The sequence below is a fragment of the Sarcophilus harrisii genome, chromosome 5 (genome assembly GCF_902635505.1).
Source record: "Sarcophilus harrisii chromosome 5, mSarHar1.11, whole genome shotgun sequence".
Taxonomy (NCBI): Eukaryota; Metazoa; Chordata; class Mammalia; order Dasyuromorphia; family Dasyuridae; genus Sarcophilus; species Sarcophilus harrisii.
The window spans coordinates 139248701-139265907 of NC_045430.1; the positions used below are offsets into that span (position 1 = coordinate 139248701).

General features: G+C 32.1%; 1 protein-coding gene across 6 annotated transcripts in view; it reads left to right on the top strand.

Annotated features, from left to right (window-relative positions):
* PCLO (piccolo presynaptic cytomatrix protein) overlaps nucleotides 1-17207 on the top strand; it is a 513527-nt gene that overhangs the window by 290095 nt on the left and 206225 nt on the right. For all 6 annotated transcript variants that reach the window (XM_031938652.1, XM_031938653.1, XM_031938655.1 and 3 more), the window contains exon 7: nucleotides 8870-11072. In XM_031938652.1, the coding sequence (XP_031794512.1) occupies nucleotides 8870-11072 (2203 nt within the window). The remainder of the gene's footprint in view (nucleotides 1-8869; nucleotides 11073-17207) is intronic.

Here is a 17207-nt window from a genome sequence, read left to right on the forward strand (position 1 = left end):
TGAATCAGCATGGGGGTAGCAGCAGCAGGGGTGTCTTTCAAAGGTCTGTGCCCATCCAGACTGTGGTACTGGCTCACAGACCCAGAGTGAGCAGGAGCACTAGCACACTAGAACCTTTAACTCCAATGAATCAGGACCCTCCTCACAGTTCCAAAGCAGAAAAGAGTGTTTGTCGTCACTCACTGACTAGAACACAGGTCAGAAAAGTAGTAAACACAGTTCTCTTTGAATCATACCATCATGGAAGAAGTGAAAACTGATAGGTCCCTAAAAGGGTAAGTAAAAACAGCTGCATAAGACTCCTGAAGCTTGGGACACTGAATTCTCTACATTGTAAAAAGAGCAATACTTTAACAAACAGTTAAAAGCTTTGTAATAGTCTAGGAAAATGAGCAAACAAGAGAACACTGACCACAGAAAGTTACTTTGGTGACAAGAAATATCAAATCCACACTCGGAAGAGAATAACAAACTTAAAACTCATGCATCCAAAGCCTCCAAGAAAAATAACGATTAGTCAAAGACCATGGAAAAACTCAAAAAGAATTTTGAAAATCAAGTTAAAAGAGATAAAAGACAAATTGGGAAGAGAAATGAAAGTTTAAGTACGAAAATATAATGAGGTGAAAAATGCCTTTAAAAGCAAAATTGTCCAAATGGGAAAAGAAGTACAAAAGCTCACTGAGGAAAATAATTCTTTAAAAATTAGAATCATTCTCAGGTTGGCAAAGATGACAGGAAAAGATAATGATAAATGTTGGAAGCAATGTGGGAAAACTAGGACGCTAGGGCATTGTTGGTAGACTTGTGAAGTGATTCAACCATTTCAGCAAGGAATTTAGAACTATGCTTAAAGGGCTATAAAAATTGTGCATCCCCTTTGATATAGCTGTCTCAGTGCTAGGCCTATATCCCAAACAGATAATAAAAAAAGGAAAAGGACTCATGTGCAAATATTTTGTAGTACCTCTTTTTGTAGTGGCGAGGAATTAGAAATTTGGGGAATGGCTGAATAAATTATGATATATGAAGGTAATAGAATATTATTTTTCTGTAAGCAATAATGAGCAGGCTGATTTCAGAAAAGATTGGAAAGACTAAATGAGGTGATACTGAGTGAAGTCAGCAGAAACAGGAGAACATTATACACAGTAATAAGAAGATTATGTGATGATCAGTTGTGATGAATTTGGTTCTTTTCAGCAATGAGGTGATTCAAGGTAATTCCAATAGACTTGGTATGGAAAATGGCATCTGCATCCAGAGAGATAAAGAGAATTATGGAGACTGAATGTGGATTTGGAACAAAGCATAGAATTTTCACCTTTTTGTTTATTTTTTCTCATGTTTTTTTCTTGTATAACATGATAAATATAGAAATATGTTTAAAAGTATTGCACATAATTAACCTATATATCAGATTGTTTATTATCTTGGAAAGAGAGGAAGTCAGGGAAAAAGGGAGAAAATTTTAGAATATAAAGTTTTGCAAAAATGAATATTGACAAGTATATTTACATATATTTGGGAAAATAAAATATTGTTAATACTTTAAAAAGTCATCTATAATTTGGAACTCAAGATTATTTGTAAAATAAATGTTAAAATTTTTTCTTTGCAAGTAATTAGTTAAAAATAGCATGGTATTAAAATTATAATTGAGCAAATGGAAACTAATAATTTTATAAGAAATCAAAAAATAATAAAACCAAAAGAATGAAAAAATGGGGAAAAAATGAAACATCTCATTAGAAAAACAACCTAATGGTTGGAAACCATTGGAAAATGGGTCTAGGAGAGATAACTTAAGAATTTTCAGTCTATGAGAAAGCCATGATCAAAAAAAAGAGCCCAGACATCATCTTTCAAGAAATTATTAAGGAAAACTATCCTGATATTCTACAACCAAAGAGTCAAATAGAAATTGAAAGAACTCACTGATCACTTCCTTTCTTGTTTATTTTGTAGTTAGATTTGTCTGATTCTGAGAGAGGAAGGCTAAGATTCCTTACTAATGAGTCTTGCTATTTCTTCCTATAATTGATTTAATATATTTTCTAGGAATTTATATGCCCTTCCACTTGATGCATATATATTTAATATAATTACTACTTCATTATTTATGGTACCCTTTATCAAAATTACTTTCCTTCTTTATCTCTTTTTAATAAGATCTATTTTTACTTTTGCTTTATTTGAGATCAGAATTGCTACTCCTTCTTTTCTTTTTTTTAATTTCAGCTGAAGTGTAATAAATTCTGTTCCAGTCTTTAACCTATGCTCTGTATGTGTCTTTCTATGTCAAATGTGTTTCTTGTAAACAACATATTATAGGATTCTGTTTTTAAATTTATTTTGCTATTTACTTCCATTTTATGGGAGAGTTCATCTCATTCACATTCACAGTTATGATTACTAGTTCTGTATTTCTCTCCATCCTATTTTCTCCCCTGTATATAATTTTGTTCTCTCTTTCCACCCTGCCCTTAGTAGTGTTTTCTTTTTTTTTTTTTTTGACCCATCCCACCCACTACCTTATCTCCTACCACCCCTCTCCCCTTCTCTTAATAGTATTTGTTGACCTACTCCACCCACTGCTTTATTTTCTATCCCCCTTCCCCTCTTGTCTTATCTTTATTTTCTAGGGTTTCTGCCCTCCTTTTCCCCCTCCCTTTACTTTCCTATTTCTTCTACTTATAAGGGTTAGATAAATTTCTATACCCAAATGAATGATTTAGTTATTAGTTATAACTGATGAGAATAGGTTTCAAACAATACTCAGCCCTCTCACTTCTTCCTTTTTGTGCCTATTCATGTAATTTAATTTGTTCTTTTATATTTCCCCTTTCCTCTTCTTACAGTACTGACCTTTTCCCACCCTTCAAGGTCTTTTTCTTTGATGTCATTACATCAAAGTCCATTCACCCTCTGTCCATGTGATGCTCCCCCTCTGTGTGCGCCAGTGCCATATAGTTCTTGAGAGTTACAGATATCATTTCCCCTTCTAGGGATATAAACAGTTTAACTTTTAAGTAATATACATTTCCTCCCTGTTTACCTTTTTGTGTTTCTCTTGAGTTCTGTTTGAAGATTAAATTTTCTGTTTAGTTCTGTTTTTTCAGTAGAAATGATTGAAAGTTTCTTACTTCATTGAAGCTCCATTGCCTCCTTTGAAAGATGGTGCTCAGTCTCATTGGGTGCTTAATTCTTGGTTGTAACCTTCAGTCCTTTGCCATGTGGAATATGGTACTGCAGACCTTATACTTTATTGTAGAAACTGCAAGATTCTGTGTAGTCCTGATTGTTGCTCCTTGATATCTGAATTGTAGATTGGAGTTTTGGAATTTCCTAACAATCTTTCTTGGGATTTTCCTTTATAGTATCTCTTTCTCAAGATAATTGATGGATTCTTTCAATGAATATTTCCTCTTCTGTTTCTAGAATAGCAGGGTGATTTTCCTTGATGATCTCTTGAAGAATGGTATTCAGGGTTTTTTTTTTTTTTTTTGTTTTTGTTTTTTTTTGATTATGGCCTTCAGATAGACCAATAATTTTTAAGTTGTCTCTTCTGAATCTGTTTTCTAGCTTGGGTATTTTTCTCATGAGATATTTCACATTTTCTTCTATTATTTTCATTCTTTTTGATTTGCTCAACTAATTCTTGATGTCTCATAGAGTCATTAGCTTTTATTTGTCTTGCTCTGGTTTTTAATGTCTGATTTTCTTCATTTGTTTATCTTTTTCTAATTGATTAATGCTAGTTTTGAAGGTTTTGCTTTCTTGAGTGGATTTTTTTTTTTTTTTTTTTTTGCATTTGACAAATTGTATTTTTTAAGGAATCGCCTTCCTTTTCCAAGCTGTTGACTTTCTCATGCACGCCTCTCATTTCCTTTCTCATTTCTATTATGTGTCTTTTAAATTTTTTTATGACCACTTCCAAGAAACCTCTTTGGGCTTGAGACCAATTCATATTATTCTTTTGAGATTTCTTCTATGGACATTTTGTCCTCATCTGAGTTAGTGTTTTGGTCTTCCCTGGTCAAGATTCTTTTCTGTTTCTTGTTCATTTCTTTTCTTTTCTTTTGGTATTTCCTCTTTTTTTATTTTATTTTTTTACTTTTATGGCTGAGCTCTGCTCCTGAGGCAAAAATGGTGTTGTCCCATGCTTCCTGTATAGTTCTAACCCTTGGCTTTGAGAACAGGGGTCCCTTTTGTTTGCAGGGGGTAACTTTGCTTGTTCTTTCCAGGAAATAACCTGGTTTCCTAGAGTTCGCCTTCTGAGCTGGGACTGGAAACTGCTTCACTGATTTGCTCCTCTACTGAGCCAGGACTGAGTGGACTTAATTGTAGATTTACTGTGATTAAGATCCTCTTACTGGCTTTTACCAGAGTTTGTCTTACCTGAGCTAAACATCATTTTCACCCAATGAGACTGACCTTTCTTGAAGTTTTCTCAGTCTATTTTGAACTGGAAAGTAGTTTCATCCCTTCAGACTCTGTTCAGAGACTTGATTTCATGTGGTTTTTCAAGGGAAACTGGCACAGCTCAAGCAGCTTCCTGGTTTTACTCTATCATCTTGGCTCTACCTCTGGAATTCCATTGATCACCTGATGAAAGAGATACCAAAATGAAAACTACTGGGAGTATTATTGCCAAACTCCAGAATTTCTTGGTCAAGAGGAAAATATTGCAAACATCCAGAAAGAAACAATTCAAATATAGTGTAACCCCAGTCAGGAATAAACAAGATTTAGTGGCTTCTACATTAAAGAATCAGAGGACTTAAAAATGATATTCTGGAGAGCAATGGATTTAGGACCACAACCAAGAATCACCTACCCAGCAAAACTGAGTATAATCCTTCAGGGACAAAAGTAGACATTCAGTAAAATAGAGAAAGTAAATGAATCTTACTCTCCTAAAAATTGGCTCAAAGAAAAAAATAACAATATGGCTATAGAAAAGCAACTTACTCTATAAGAGGGGAAGGGGATACAAGAAGGGGGAAGAGTAATAAGAGAGCATATTCATCTCATTTCTGAAATATACAGTATACTGAGTCAAATTTATAAAAAAAATAGGAGTCACTCCCCAGGATAAATGATCAAAAGATTTGAACAATTTTCAGATTAATTCATCAAGCCATTTATAGCCATATGGAAAAAAAAATACTCTCACTATTGATTGGAGTAATGGAGAGTAAGAAAATTCTGAGGTATTGCCTTATACCTCTTAGATAAGATAATGGACCAGAAAAGGGAAATTATAACTGTTGGGGAAAATGAGACATTAATGAATTGTTTGTAGAATTGTGAACTGATTCAACCATTCTGTAGATCATTTTGAAGCTGTGCCCAAAAGTGTATAAAATCATGGACACCCTTTGACCTAATAATACCATTATTAGGCATGCATCACATAAGAGATCTAAAAAAAAAAAAAAAAAAAAAAAAAAAGGAACTGGGAGATAAGATGTAGAACATCCAAAGGATCATGATACTTGAAGAGAACACATAATAACTATCTACAAATATTTGAAGAGTTATAATGTGGAATAATTATTCTATTTGTTATATTTAGACTGTAGGAGAAAACATAAATTTCATTTAGATGTGAAAAGAAGTTTCCTAACAATAATAGTTATAAAAAAAATCAATTATCAGTTTCAAGAGACAATGGATTCTCCATTAGAAATTTTAAAGGAAAATCTGGATGACTTATGTCATGTTTATTTTAATGGGGATTCTTCTTGGACTAGTATGACTAGATATCCTCTGAGTTCTTGACAACTTTACAACTGTGTAGCTTACAACCAAGGGAAATTATATAACTTATGTAAGAAAGCTCAAGGTCCCAGCTTTCAGACAATATTAGAACCCCAATCATATGACTTCTAGTCCAGACACCCATCCTACTACTTTTTCTGCTATTAAATGTTGAATGATTTTCACATATGAGTTTGTATTATCTCTACACATGGATTATATAATGTTTTAGAGAAGAGTCTCATTTTTTTATTTCCCTGATTGATTATATTGTCTCAAAAATATTGTTTTTAATAAGTGTTAATTTTAATGAGAATATACAAATTTGTCATTCAAATACATGCCAGAGATATCAAATTAGTACAAAGCAATGACTTATCCCTGAGGATCTGGATTCCATATGTCTTTCCACGTTGATGCTAAACCATGAATAACATTCTTTTTTCTTTAAAAGAAATCCTTTGTGGAATTCCCTAACCACTTAACATTTAAGTGACTGAGACCACATTTTCTTAACTTGTTGATGGGAATGTCATTCAGGACAGAATAAAAAGACTTGCTGCAGACAAGATTACATCTATTGCTTTTTCCTTATCTGCATGGCCTTTTGCATTATCATTGCAGGAAATTAAATTGGGCTGTCATGATTTTCTCTTTACTAAAACCACATTGATTTCTACCTTTTGCTTTCTCTGCCCATCACTGCAGATGATTATGGTTTATTGTTCGATGACACATCTTAACAGTCTCCCAAGATACTGTGCTAAGTTGACTAGTCTTCAGTGACCTGAGTTATCTTTCTTTACTCTGAAAAAGGAAAAATAAAGGTTAAAACATGATACCATTTAAAAGGCTTTTTTCTATGCATTTGGTTTTCCTTTCCCTTAAATATAATACAATGTTTGTTTGGAATTGATTTCTTCTTCTCACCTTTCAATGTTATTCCTCTAGATAGCAATTAAAATCCAGGAACCTCAAATGATTCAATCCATTTCCTCAAACCAAATGCTCATAAACAACTTTACTTTTAGTAGCATTTACTTCTGTGTAAATATGTATATGTGTCTGTATTTGGGGATGGGAATATTTGCATATTAATAATGTGAAACATTAATTATGTTATGAACTCTTTGAAGACAGGAATTTGTTTGTTTGTTTTTTCCCATTCTTTGTATTCACAGTGTTTGTACATTATCTGGGCTATGGTAGGTGCTTAGTAAATGCTTGTTGATATGATATTTCTATTAGACAAACTGTCATTGGAATTGTCTTAGGGGTGCTTGTACTTAACATTTCTCACTTAGTCTTTAATGACTAAAGAGCACTTTTAACATTGTGTCCCTTATGAGGCCTGGTATGATCCCACTGCACATAATGACTGCTCAATTAATATTTATTGGAGAAAAGGAGGAAAAGTAAGAATTATGTCACAATATTTCTTTAACTCAAGTATTCTATGGATTATTTTAGGTGTATGATTTGTGAAATTGTCTTATTGTTTCTGTAAATATATTTCTAACTTGTTTGCCAATTTGTATGATTTGCCTTTCCTAATTTTCCTTTAATTAGAAAATTCCTCATTGCCATAGACTGAGTATTCTCTCTTTGTTGTATATACTCTTTATAACACTTAAACAGTTACAGGTAAAGTCATATCATACGAAGTAATATCTCTTCACACTTTCAATTTTGAGTGTAGGTAGCTGGGTCACTGTTATAAAAATATATTGGTTTAGGTAATTTTGGAAAGTAGAATTTAGCCTGAGGGTCATTTATTTCTCATAAGAATTTACCATCATATAGTGCAGATTATAATTAGCTGCACTTCCACCCCACTTCACTCTATTCCTTGTTGTTTAATCTTCCTCTTCCTTTTCCTGATTCAGTAATCATTGATATTGCTATTTTAAAATTTTCTAATTAAAAGTTTTATATAGAGTTCCTTAAGGTAGCAACATTGTGCAAATATAAAAACCACTAAGAATATTTTCTCAAGAAAAGCTTCATAAACATCAAGGCTAACCATTGATTTAACATGTGGAAAAACAAGATAGTAGAGCACTGTTTAGGGACTCCAACCTCAGACTTGGAATACTAATCCTTGTTGTTTATTGTAAGTCAGTTGTGTCTGAATCTTTATGACTCATTTGGGATTTTCTTGGCAAAATTACTGGACTAGTTTGCCATTTCCTTCTCTAGCAGAGATGAGGAAATTAAGGCAAATAGAGTTAAATGACTTGCCTCAAGTGTTTGAGATCATATTTGAATTCAGGAAAATTTAGATTTTCTACCCCAAGCCCAGTACTATATCTACTGCACAACCTAGTTGCTCCTTACTAGTTTCATTTCCACTTATTGATTTTGTGATCTCAGGTAAGTCATTGTCTCTAAGAGACAATTCATCTATAAAATGGGGATAATAATGGCTATATAGCCTTTGTCCCAAAGATTAAATAATAATATTATAAAGCACTTTGAAACTTAGCTTGGTAAATAAATATGAGATGATATTATTATATTCAATTCTATACTTTTCTTATCAAGGAGTCTCTTATCTCATGTATTCGTGTTTTAAATTATTATTTCGGCAGGAATATATTACTAGGATAGTTCATACTAGATGCAGCATTCCAAATTTATTTTCATCATTTCAAATTTACACCTATTTTGAATGATGAACTTGCATTTTCACCAAAACATTGTTTAAATTTTAGAATGACTAACATGGATTTTTCAGACACATATAACACACACATACAAACCCCATATCTTTAATTTAAATGTTATTATACATATTGTCTTTTAAAAACGAAATCTATATAAACTTCACAATAACATTTTAATTTTGATTTTACAAAATTCTTTTTTAATGTTTCAGATAATATAATGATGCACAAATGTATTCAGAGACAGAAAAAATATATTATGCTTCAATTAGTTTCATTTGATCAAACTAGAGATACATAAAGTAGTATAAGGAAACCAGATAAAGAATGAAGGAGTTGATTATTGCTGTCAAATAAATAAAAAAAGAAAAAAAAATGTGCCAGTTGTATTTTTTTTTCACTTTTCTGATCAGTTCTCCTTTTCTTTTATATTTTAGACCAAAGGCTCTCAGACTATGACCGCTTCTGGCAGCCAGAAGAAAGTAAAGAGGACACTACCAAATCCACCTCCTGAAGAAACTTCCTCAGGAACCCCATCAGCATACAGCACTATGGGATCCGTTTCCCGAAGAAGAATCTGCAGAACTAACACTATGGCAAGAGCCAAAATCCTTCAGGATATAGATAGAGAACTTGATCTTGTGGAAAGGGAATCGGCAAAACTCAGGAAGAAGCAAGCTGAACTGGATGAGGAAGAAAAGGAGATAGATGCAAAGTTGCGTTACTTGGAAATGGGAATCAACCGAAGAAAAGAAGCCTTATTAAAGGAAAGGGAAAAGAGAGAGCGAGCCTACCTCCAGGGAGTAGCTGAGGACCGTGATTATATGTCAGATAGTGAAGTAAGCAGCACTCGGCCAACCCGAATAGAAAGTCAGCATGGTTTGGAGAGACCTAGAACTGCCCCCCAAACGGAATTTAATCAATTTATGCCACCCCAAACACAGACAGAGTCTCAGTTAGTTCCACCAACAAGTCCTTACACGCAGTACCAGTTCTCCTCCCCTGCTCTTCCAACCCAAGCACCAACTCAGTATACCCAACAGTCTCCTTACCAACAGCAGCCTTTATACCATCAGCAGGTTTCCCCTTATCAGACCCAGCCCACTTTCCAAACTGTGGCCACAATGTCCTTCACACCACAAACACAGCCTCCACCAACACCACAGCCTTCATATCAACTTCCATCTCAGATGATGGTCATACAACAAAAACCAAGGCAATCTACATTGTATTTGGAGCCTAAAATAACATCTAATTATGAAGTCATTCGAAATCAACCACTGATGATAGCACCAGTTTCTACTGAGAATACTTATGCAGTGTCCCATCTTGGTAGTAAATATAATAGTTTAGATTTAAGAATCGGTTTAGAGGAAAGAAGTAGCATAGCTGGAAGTCCAATCTCAAGCATATCTGCAGATTCTTTTTATGCAGATATAGAACATCACACACCACGGAATTATCTCCTAATTGATGATATTGGTGAGCTTACTAAAGGAACAGCCTCACTGAGTACTGCATTTAGCCTTCACGATAAGGATTTGACAAAAACTGACCGCCTCCTTCAAACAACAGAGACTCGCAGAACCCAAGAAGTTACAGATTTTCTGTCACCTTTACAGACTTCTTCTAGACTACATTCCTATGTAAAAGCAGATGAAGACCCAATGGATGATCCATATGAATTGAAACTTCTCAAACATCAGATCAAGCAGGAATTCCGTCGTGGTGCTGAAAGTTTAGACCATCTCGCCGGTCTTTCCCATTATTACCATGCAGACACTAGTTATAGGCATTTCCCTAAATCAGAGAAATATAGCATTAGTAGACTGACACTTGAAAAACAGGCAGCAAAACAACTTCCAGCAGCAATCCTTTATCAAAAGCAAGCAAAGCATAAAAAATCACTAATTGACCCCAAAATGTCAAAATTCTCACCAATTCAAGAAAGCAGAGACCTTGAACCTGATTACTCAAGTTATATGACTTCTAGCTCTCCATCAGTTGGAGGCATTTCTTCCAGGGCAAGACTTCTTCAGGATGATATTACATTTGGCCTTAGGAAAAATATCACAGACCAACAAAAATTCATAGGTTCATCCCTTACTTCATCCCTTGGAACAGGCTTGGGCACTTTGGGTTCCACAATCCGGTCAGCATTACAGGATGAGGCAGACAAGCCTTATAGTAGTGGCACTAGATCAAGGCCTTCTTCTCGACCATCTTCCGTCTATGGACTTGATTTATCTATAAAGAGAGATTCGTCAAGCTCTTCTTTAAGATTGAAGGCTCAAGAGGCTGAAGCTTTGGATGTTGCTTTTAGTCATGTCACACCCTCTGGCAGAACTAAGCCCACAAGTCTGCCTATTAGCCAGAGCAGAGGAAGAATACCAATTGTTGCTCAGAACTCAGAAGAAGAAAGTCCTTTGAGCCCTGTTGGCCAACCAATGGGAATGGCAAGAGCTGCAGCTGGACCACTGCCACCAATATCTGCTGATACCAGAGATCAGTTTGGATCAAGTCATTCTTTGCCTGAAGTTCAGCAGCATATGAGGGAAGAGTCACGGACTCGAGGAGGCTATGACCGGGATATTGCAATCTTCATGGATGACTTCCAACATGCCATGTCAGACAGTGAAGGTAAACTAGGCCCCAAGCTGTTACGTTCCCATCAAAACACAGATCCTCATTTCTCTGCATGTCTAATTGTCCTTCTCCAAGGACTTATTCTTCCTGTTTTCTCGGTGTGTTGTTTGTATATTTATTTTAATTTTATTTTTTGTAAAAGAAGAGTCTGTATTGTGTGTAGATTTGAAAGCATGTTTTATTTTCATTCTTTTGTTGTTGTTGTTGTTGTTGCTGCTGCTACTGCTACTGATATTTCTCTTCCTGTTCTGGTTTCCCCTTGATTTCTTTGCATATGTCCTTATCTAAAATCATTATAAAATAGCTACTTTTAAATAAAACATGGTCATCACAGATGGAACTTTACTCACTGAAATTAACTTTAAAATTTCCTTTCTATAATTTGTTTAAAACTTTGAAAGACCATGATCAATTTCCTTCAGTTTGCTTTGTTAAATTAATAAGTCTTAGACCTGATAGTATTTCCCCACTGAATTTTGCCCTCTACAATTTTATTAGTTTTTATCTTGTCATTCAAACAATAAAACTTAATTGATCAGTTATAATTTGACATTCCTTTTGAATTTCAGTAGTTAGAATCATAGAATTTAGACATGAGAACATCTTTAGAGTTCACAGTATTTGAAGCAATCACTTAATTATTGCTTTCAGATAACTTTATGTAATAATACATTGGATTGATCATTTTTTATTTTATTGACCAGTCAATTGAGTTGCACGGAGTACCTTTCAATGATTTTTCTTTCTTTTTACTTAATTGTGTTTGAATGAATTGATTAAATAAGTTAGAGTTTATGGCATTATATGTCTATAGTTTTTAATATTTTTGCAGAATTTTTATATAAGCATCATTTTTAATTGGTTGATGACTTAGAGGATATTAAGATGACTCCTCAACAACCATTTTAAAAAAGATAACACTATTCTAAGAATAATTTGTCCATTTCAGGTGATTAACAAAATGAAGAATTATGAATAATAAATAAAATATAATATTTCATCAAGTTAAATAATATTAAAGACTGTCTACTTTTTGACAAAAGAGGTAATTGAAATTCCAAAAATTCAGTCAGACATCTTGGATGTTTTGTTTACATGATGTCAAAACATGTAGATGTTTCTAGTTTATGTGGCATTATTTTTTTTACAAGCTTAAGAAAGACTGAATTGTTGATTTTTTCATGTGATGAGGAAGTATTAAATATATGAAATAATATTTGTTATGGTTGTCTAAATTGTAAAAAGAAGTCATCAATCTGACAGTCAACATTAAAAATATAGAAAATGTATTGATTACAGTAATGCAAAGACATGTAAGATTTAACATGAAATTTGTTTAAATATATAGCAGAACAAATTAATGAAAATCACTTGGACATTGAATGAAATAGGGAAATTGTAAAAAAAAAATAATAAATGCTTGCTATAAATTTTCATGTTATTGTGTTAATCTATCATAAAATAAAAATGCATGTTTTTATTCCCTGTAAAAATGATCATCTTAATAGAAAAATGTGCATGACATGAAATGGTATAAGTTTTCTTTCATGATTAATTTATATTTTCCAATTACCATAATATTTATATTCAGCAATGTCTCATTTTGTTCTTAACATATTAGCTACTGTAATGTAATATGTAATTATTACCTCCTACAATTTATTGTTAGGTGAAGCCATATTTTTCTTTTCAACTTACAACATCAATATAATAAGAACTTATCTATAAATACTAAAAGAACCTATTGAAAAGTGGAAAATATAGTATATGACCAAATCAAACATTTGCTATTCTTTTATTGAACTCAGACAATTAAAAAAAACCCTATATATGAAGACTTGGTCTTTAAACTTTTTTTTTTCAAGTGTTTGAAGATTCTATATGCCTTGGATAAATTCTTGAAGTGGTTAATATATGCATACACATATCCAAAATGTATGTATGCATATAAACATATATATGAATATATATATTTTCTGCAATGCATAATGCAATAGCTATAACCACCTTAACTTGCCAAGAGTCTTTCATTTTGAATCATAAGGTAAGTAAAGAAGCAGTTCTTTAAATCAAGATTTTTTTACACTATAATAAAATTAAGTTACAGGATCACAAAATTACTATAGATTTATGCAATTTTAAAAAGTATAATAAAAGTATAGTGAGTATAGGTAAAGCACAAACTCTGGGTGCCTCATGCAGTGCCCTAATATTGGAGTAATCACATCTTATTACCAGGCTGACAGAGTTACATATCATTTCTTTATATAAATTAGAATTGTTGTTAGTGGAAATTATATAATCTTGGTTCATTTTACATGATAGTGAAGAGGCAAAATTTCCTTTTAACTAATAGTGCAGTCTGAGGAAAGAAAGATCAGGCCAATTCATGTATATTTTTGACAGTGATTTTTAAGAGTAAAAATAGTTTAAGGATGTTTTTTGTTTTATATATTACATGAAATTACTAATTACAATGTCAAGTATTTATCATAGCAAATTAAGATAACCTGTTAATTATTTTTTCCTTTAAAGAACCCAAACCTTTTCAGATACACTACAGCAATAGGTTTCAGCTTTTGGTACATTCTGATTAATTATATATTGTTTCTATAATAATACTTCAAGTAAAAATAATCATTGTTTTCATATAGGTTGCTATATTTCCCTTTATTTTCTTCAAGTTTTGCTTGGAGGTCTGAAAGTCTCCTTTGATTTATTTTTTACTTGATTTATCAAGTCATTTAAATAATCAGAAAAAATAAAAGTTGTAAGTGGTAAATTTTTATGGGAAAAATAGAATTTGGATAGAATTTGCAAATAAAGTTGATCTCTTTGGCTTTACCATAATCAAGTTAGGGTATTCAAATACATTAGTTCATTTTATCATGGAGCTATCAAAAGAAGTTAAATGAAATTAAATAATAATAACTTTTGCCATAGCTTTCTAGATGCAACCTAGAAAACAAACTCATTTTCCCATATTTATAAATAGCATCAGAACTATATATATTATATGTGAATTCAAGCTATGCACAAGTAACAGACAGTGAATTAATTCACTTCAATTGCTAAAAGTTTTTTTTTTTTTTTTGATGTTAATTTTAGATACCAAGAAATGAGGAAAGATAAAAGAATGTGTTTTGGAATAAGTTGGAAGAAACCTGGAATAGATGGTTTAGATAAACAAATGAGTACTCCAATAATGGATTATAATTGATTATAGTTTGCATTCTTTCTTAATATGATATGTATATCATATTAAATTTCTTTATTTTCATAAATTATTAGCTAGAACTAAATTTGATCCATCATAGGATATAACAGATTGTGAAAAATGATTTAGTAACTTCTAATGAGGTTGCTGGGGAGGGATAGGTTCCAAGGTAACAAAAATTATTATTATCATAATTATAAGGATATTAAATAGCCTCTAAATGCTATTACTGTTTCTCTTATTTCCACGTAGATATAAATTATTTAACTTCTGTTAAATTGCAGACTAATATATCAATTCATGTATTCACTAATTTTTTTTATTGAGTACCAGTTATGTCTAAGGTATTCTGAAAGAGAATATAAGGAATATATAATGTTATCTTTCAAGGAATTTAAAGTCTAGTTATAAAATTAGACACTGATGCATATCTATAAAACAGGAAAAAAATGTGACAAATAGTAGAATTCTACTTGTGATCAAAGACTTCAAGGCCATCAATTGCAACCTGGGGATTAAAGAAAAATTAGGAAACCAGATTGATATGAAAGAAAGTAGTATTACTGATATCAGTAACTTTCATAAACAAAGTGATAGAAATAGGAAATTTAAGGCATATATTAGTATCAATGAGCATTTGATTTTGGTTACAGATTGGTATCTGAGATGGGAAGAATAATGGGAAATAAAATTGGTAAAAGAAGGATAAGATTGTGATAGGTAATCTACATTAAAATGTCAGAGAAAATGGGTGGAATTTTAATTGGTTGGCAATCTGACTCTTTAAGAAAGGTAGAGAGAGAAAAAATAGTTGCACAATGCCAAGGAAACCATGAGATTAAAAAATGAGATGAGTTAGATAGTTAAGATGCTATTGAAGAATCAAAACCAAGGGATGGAATAAAATGTAATTGTTACTGAATTTGGAAATTAAATAAGTAGCTGTTTCCAAAAGCTATCAATTTAGAACATTCCATGAGTATTTAAGCAATTTAAAGTTTGTTTCATAAAAGTTTATACATGCAAATCTGTGCATAAATGTAAGTATATACATAAATATACCTCTGTGTGTGTGTGTATATATATATATACACATACAGACTTATGTACTTAAGGTATTTTTATTCACAATTATTATGATAAGGTAGAGAACCCTCCCCAAAGACCAATAAGCATATAATAATAAGCTGTACATCAAGATAAATATTTCAGATATATAGATATATAAACTTCTGAAATAAGTTCTTTTTTATTTATTCATTCATGTAAAAATCCATTCTAATATAAAAGTAATTTTCCATTCAAAAGCAATTTTTTTTTTAATATTGTTAGAACTTAAAGTGGGGAAATGATCTATATAAAAGATGTCATTTAAAATATTGAGAGATTAGATAGATAAATCTGATTTGAATTTTTAAGATCTAAGTACTTAATATTTATCTGTATGAAAAATGTGAAGCTATTTCCTACTAACCTCAATAGCTCGAATTCTTGGCAAAATCCATTTTGCGATAAGTTTGTATTTTGCTAATTGAGGTCAATAGTCTAGTTTTTGTTGTTGTTGTTGTTGTTGTTTCAGGCTTACAAAGTATGTTTATAAAACACAAGACCACTGTCTGAAGAATATGGCTTTTCAATCATTTTTGTGCCAAGAGTTTAGGGAACAGGTCCGCCTAGTCTGACCAAAGAAGATGTAATGATACTTGCTCTTCATAACCTCAACAATAGAGACTATATTTTCAAAGTGAGCTGAATCATGTACTTGCTAGATTGAAAAGAAGGAATGGGGATGTGTTAATAGACGATCCTCTCTACACCATTTTCAGAGAACATGATATTCTCAAAAATGGAGTGAAAGATATTTGAGAACAAAAGCTGACTCTAGAATGACTTTGTAAAAATATTATGGTCCTTGGGGTAAAAATTATTACATAAATTGTCAATGTATTTGTATTTATTTGTTTTAAAATAGATATGTTGCTTTAGGAAAACGATCACCCCACAATTATAAAAGATAGACACAATCTCGAGCCTACTATGTCTTTAACAGTGTATCGTACCTGTGAATATATCTTTGCCTGCAAGGAGTTTAAAAACTTGAATAAAGGAAAGACAAACACCCAAGAAACAAGAGAACAAGTTAAAACATAATAAATTGTCAAACTTCCTCATAAGAATGAGATATGGCAAAGAAATTTAAAGAAGCCAGGAAGAAAATGTGGAATGAAATAGCCAAGAAAACCTTTTTTTATTTTTCTTCTTGTTTTTATGATGTATATTTGAAATATTCCTTGTAAGATGAGTAAGACATAAATATGCATAGATTTCAAGTCACTCATTTTCAATAATATAGGTCATTTCTAATAATAAGAGCAACATGAGTAAAGGTGCATGGATTGGAATTCAACAAATCTATAGGAAGTGTTAAAGAAAATGAATGGCCTTAGTAGAGTAGAATGGTAGTAAAAAATGAAATTAAATAATTTAGATGAGACAAGAACAAGGGAGTATCCACAAGCCTTATCTAAGAGTATCAGCTTGATTTGGTAATGAATTATAGATACTTGTGATGTTTTAGAAAACATAATGCAGCTGAATTAAAAGTCAGAAAGAGTAAAGGTAAGAAGAGAGACATAATAATCTAGAATATTTGTTGTAACCCAGATATGAGATGTTAAAGATGTCTGTGATCATGGCAGTGAGAATGAAGAAAGACATCCAAGGGGTGTTGAAATTAAGAAACAGTAGAAATTTGTAGGTATAAAAGTTGTTTTTGTGATGCATCATGTGACTGGGCTAATGAATGGATGAAATAAGGAAGAAGATGAAAAGAATTTTAGATAAAGAGATCATTGAACTGTGAATAATAGGTGTCAGAAATGTCATTACACTGGATGTTAAAGTTGCTGAAG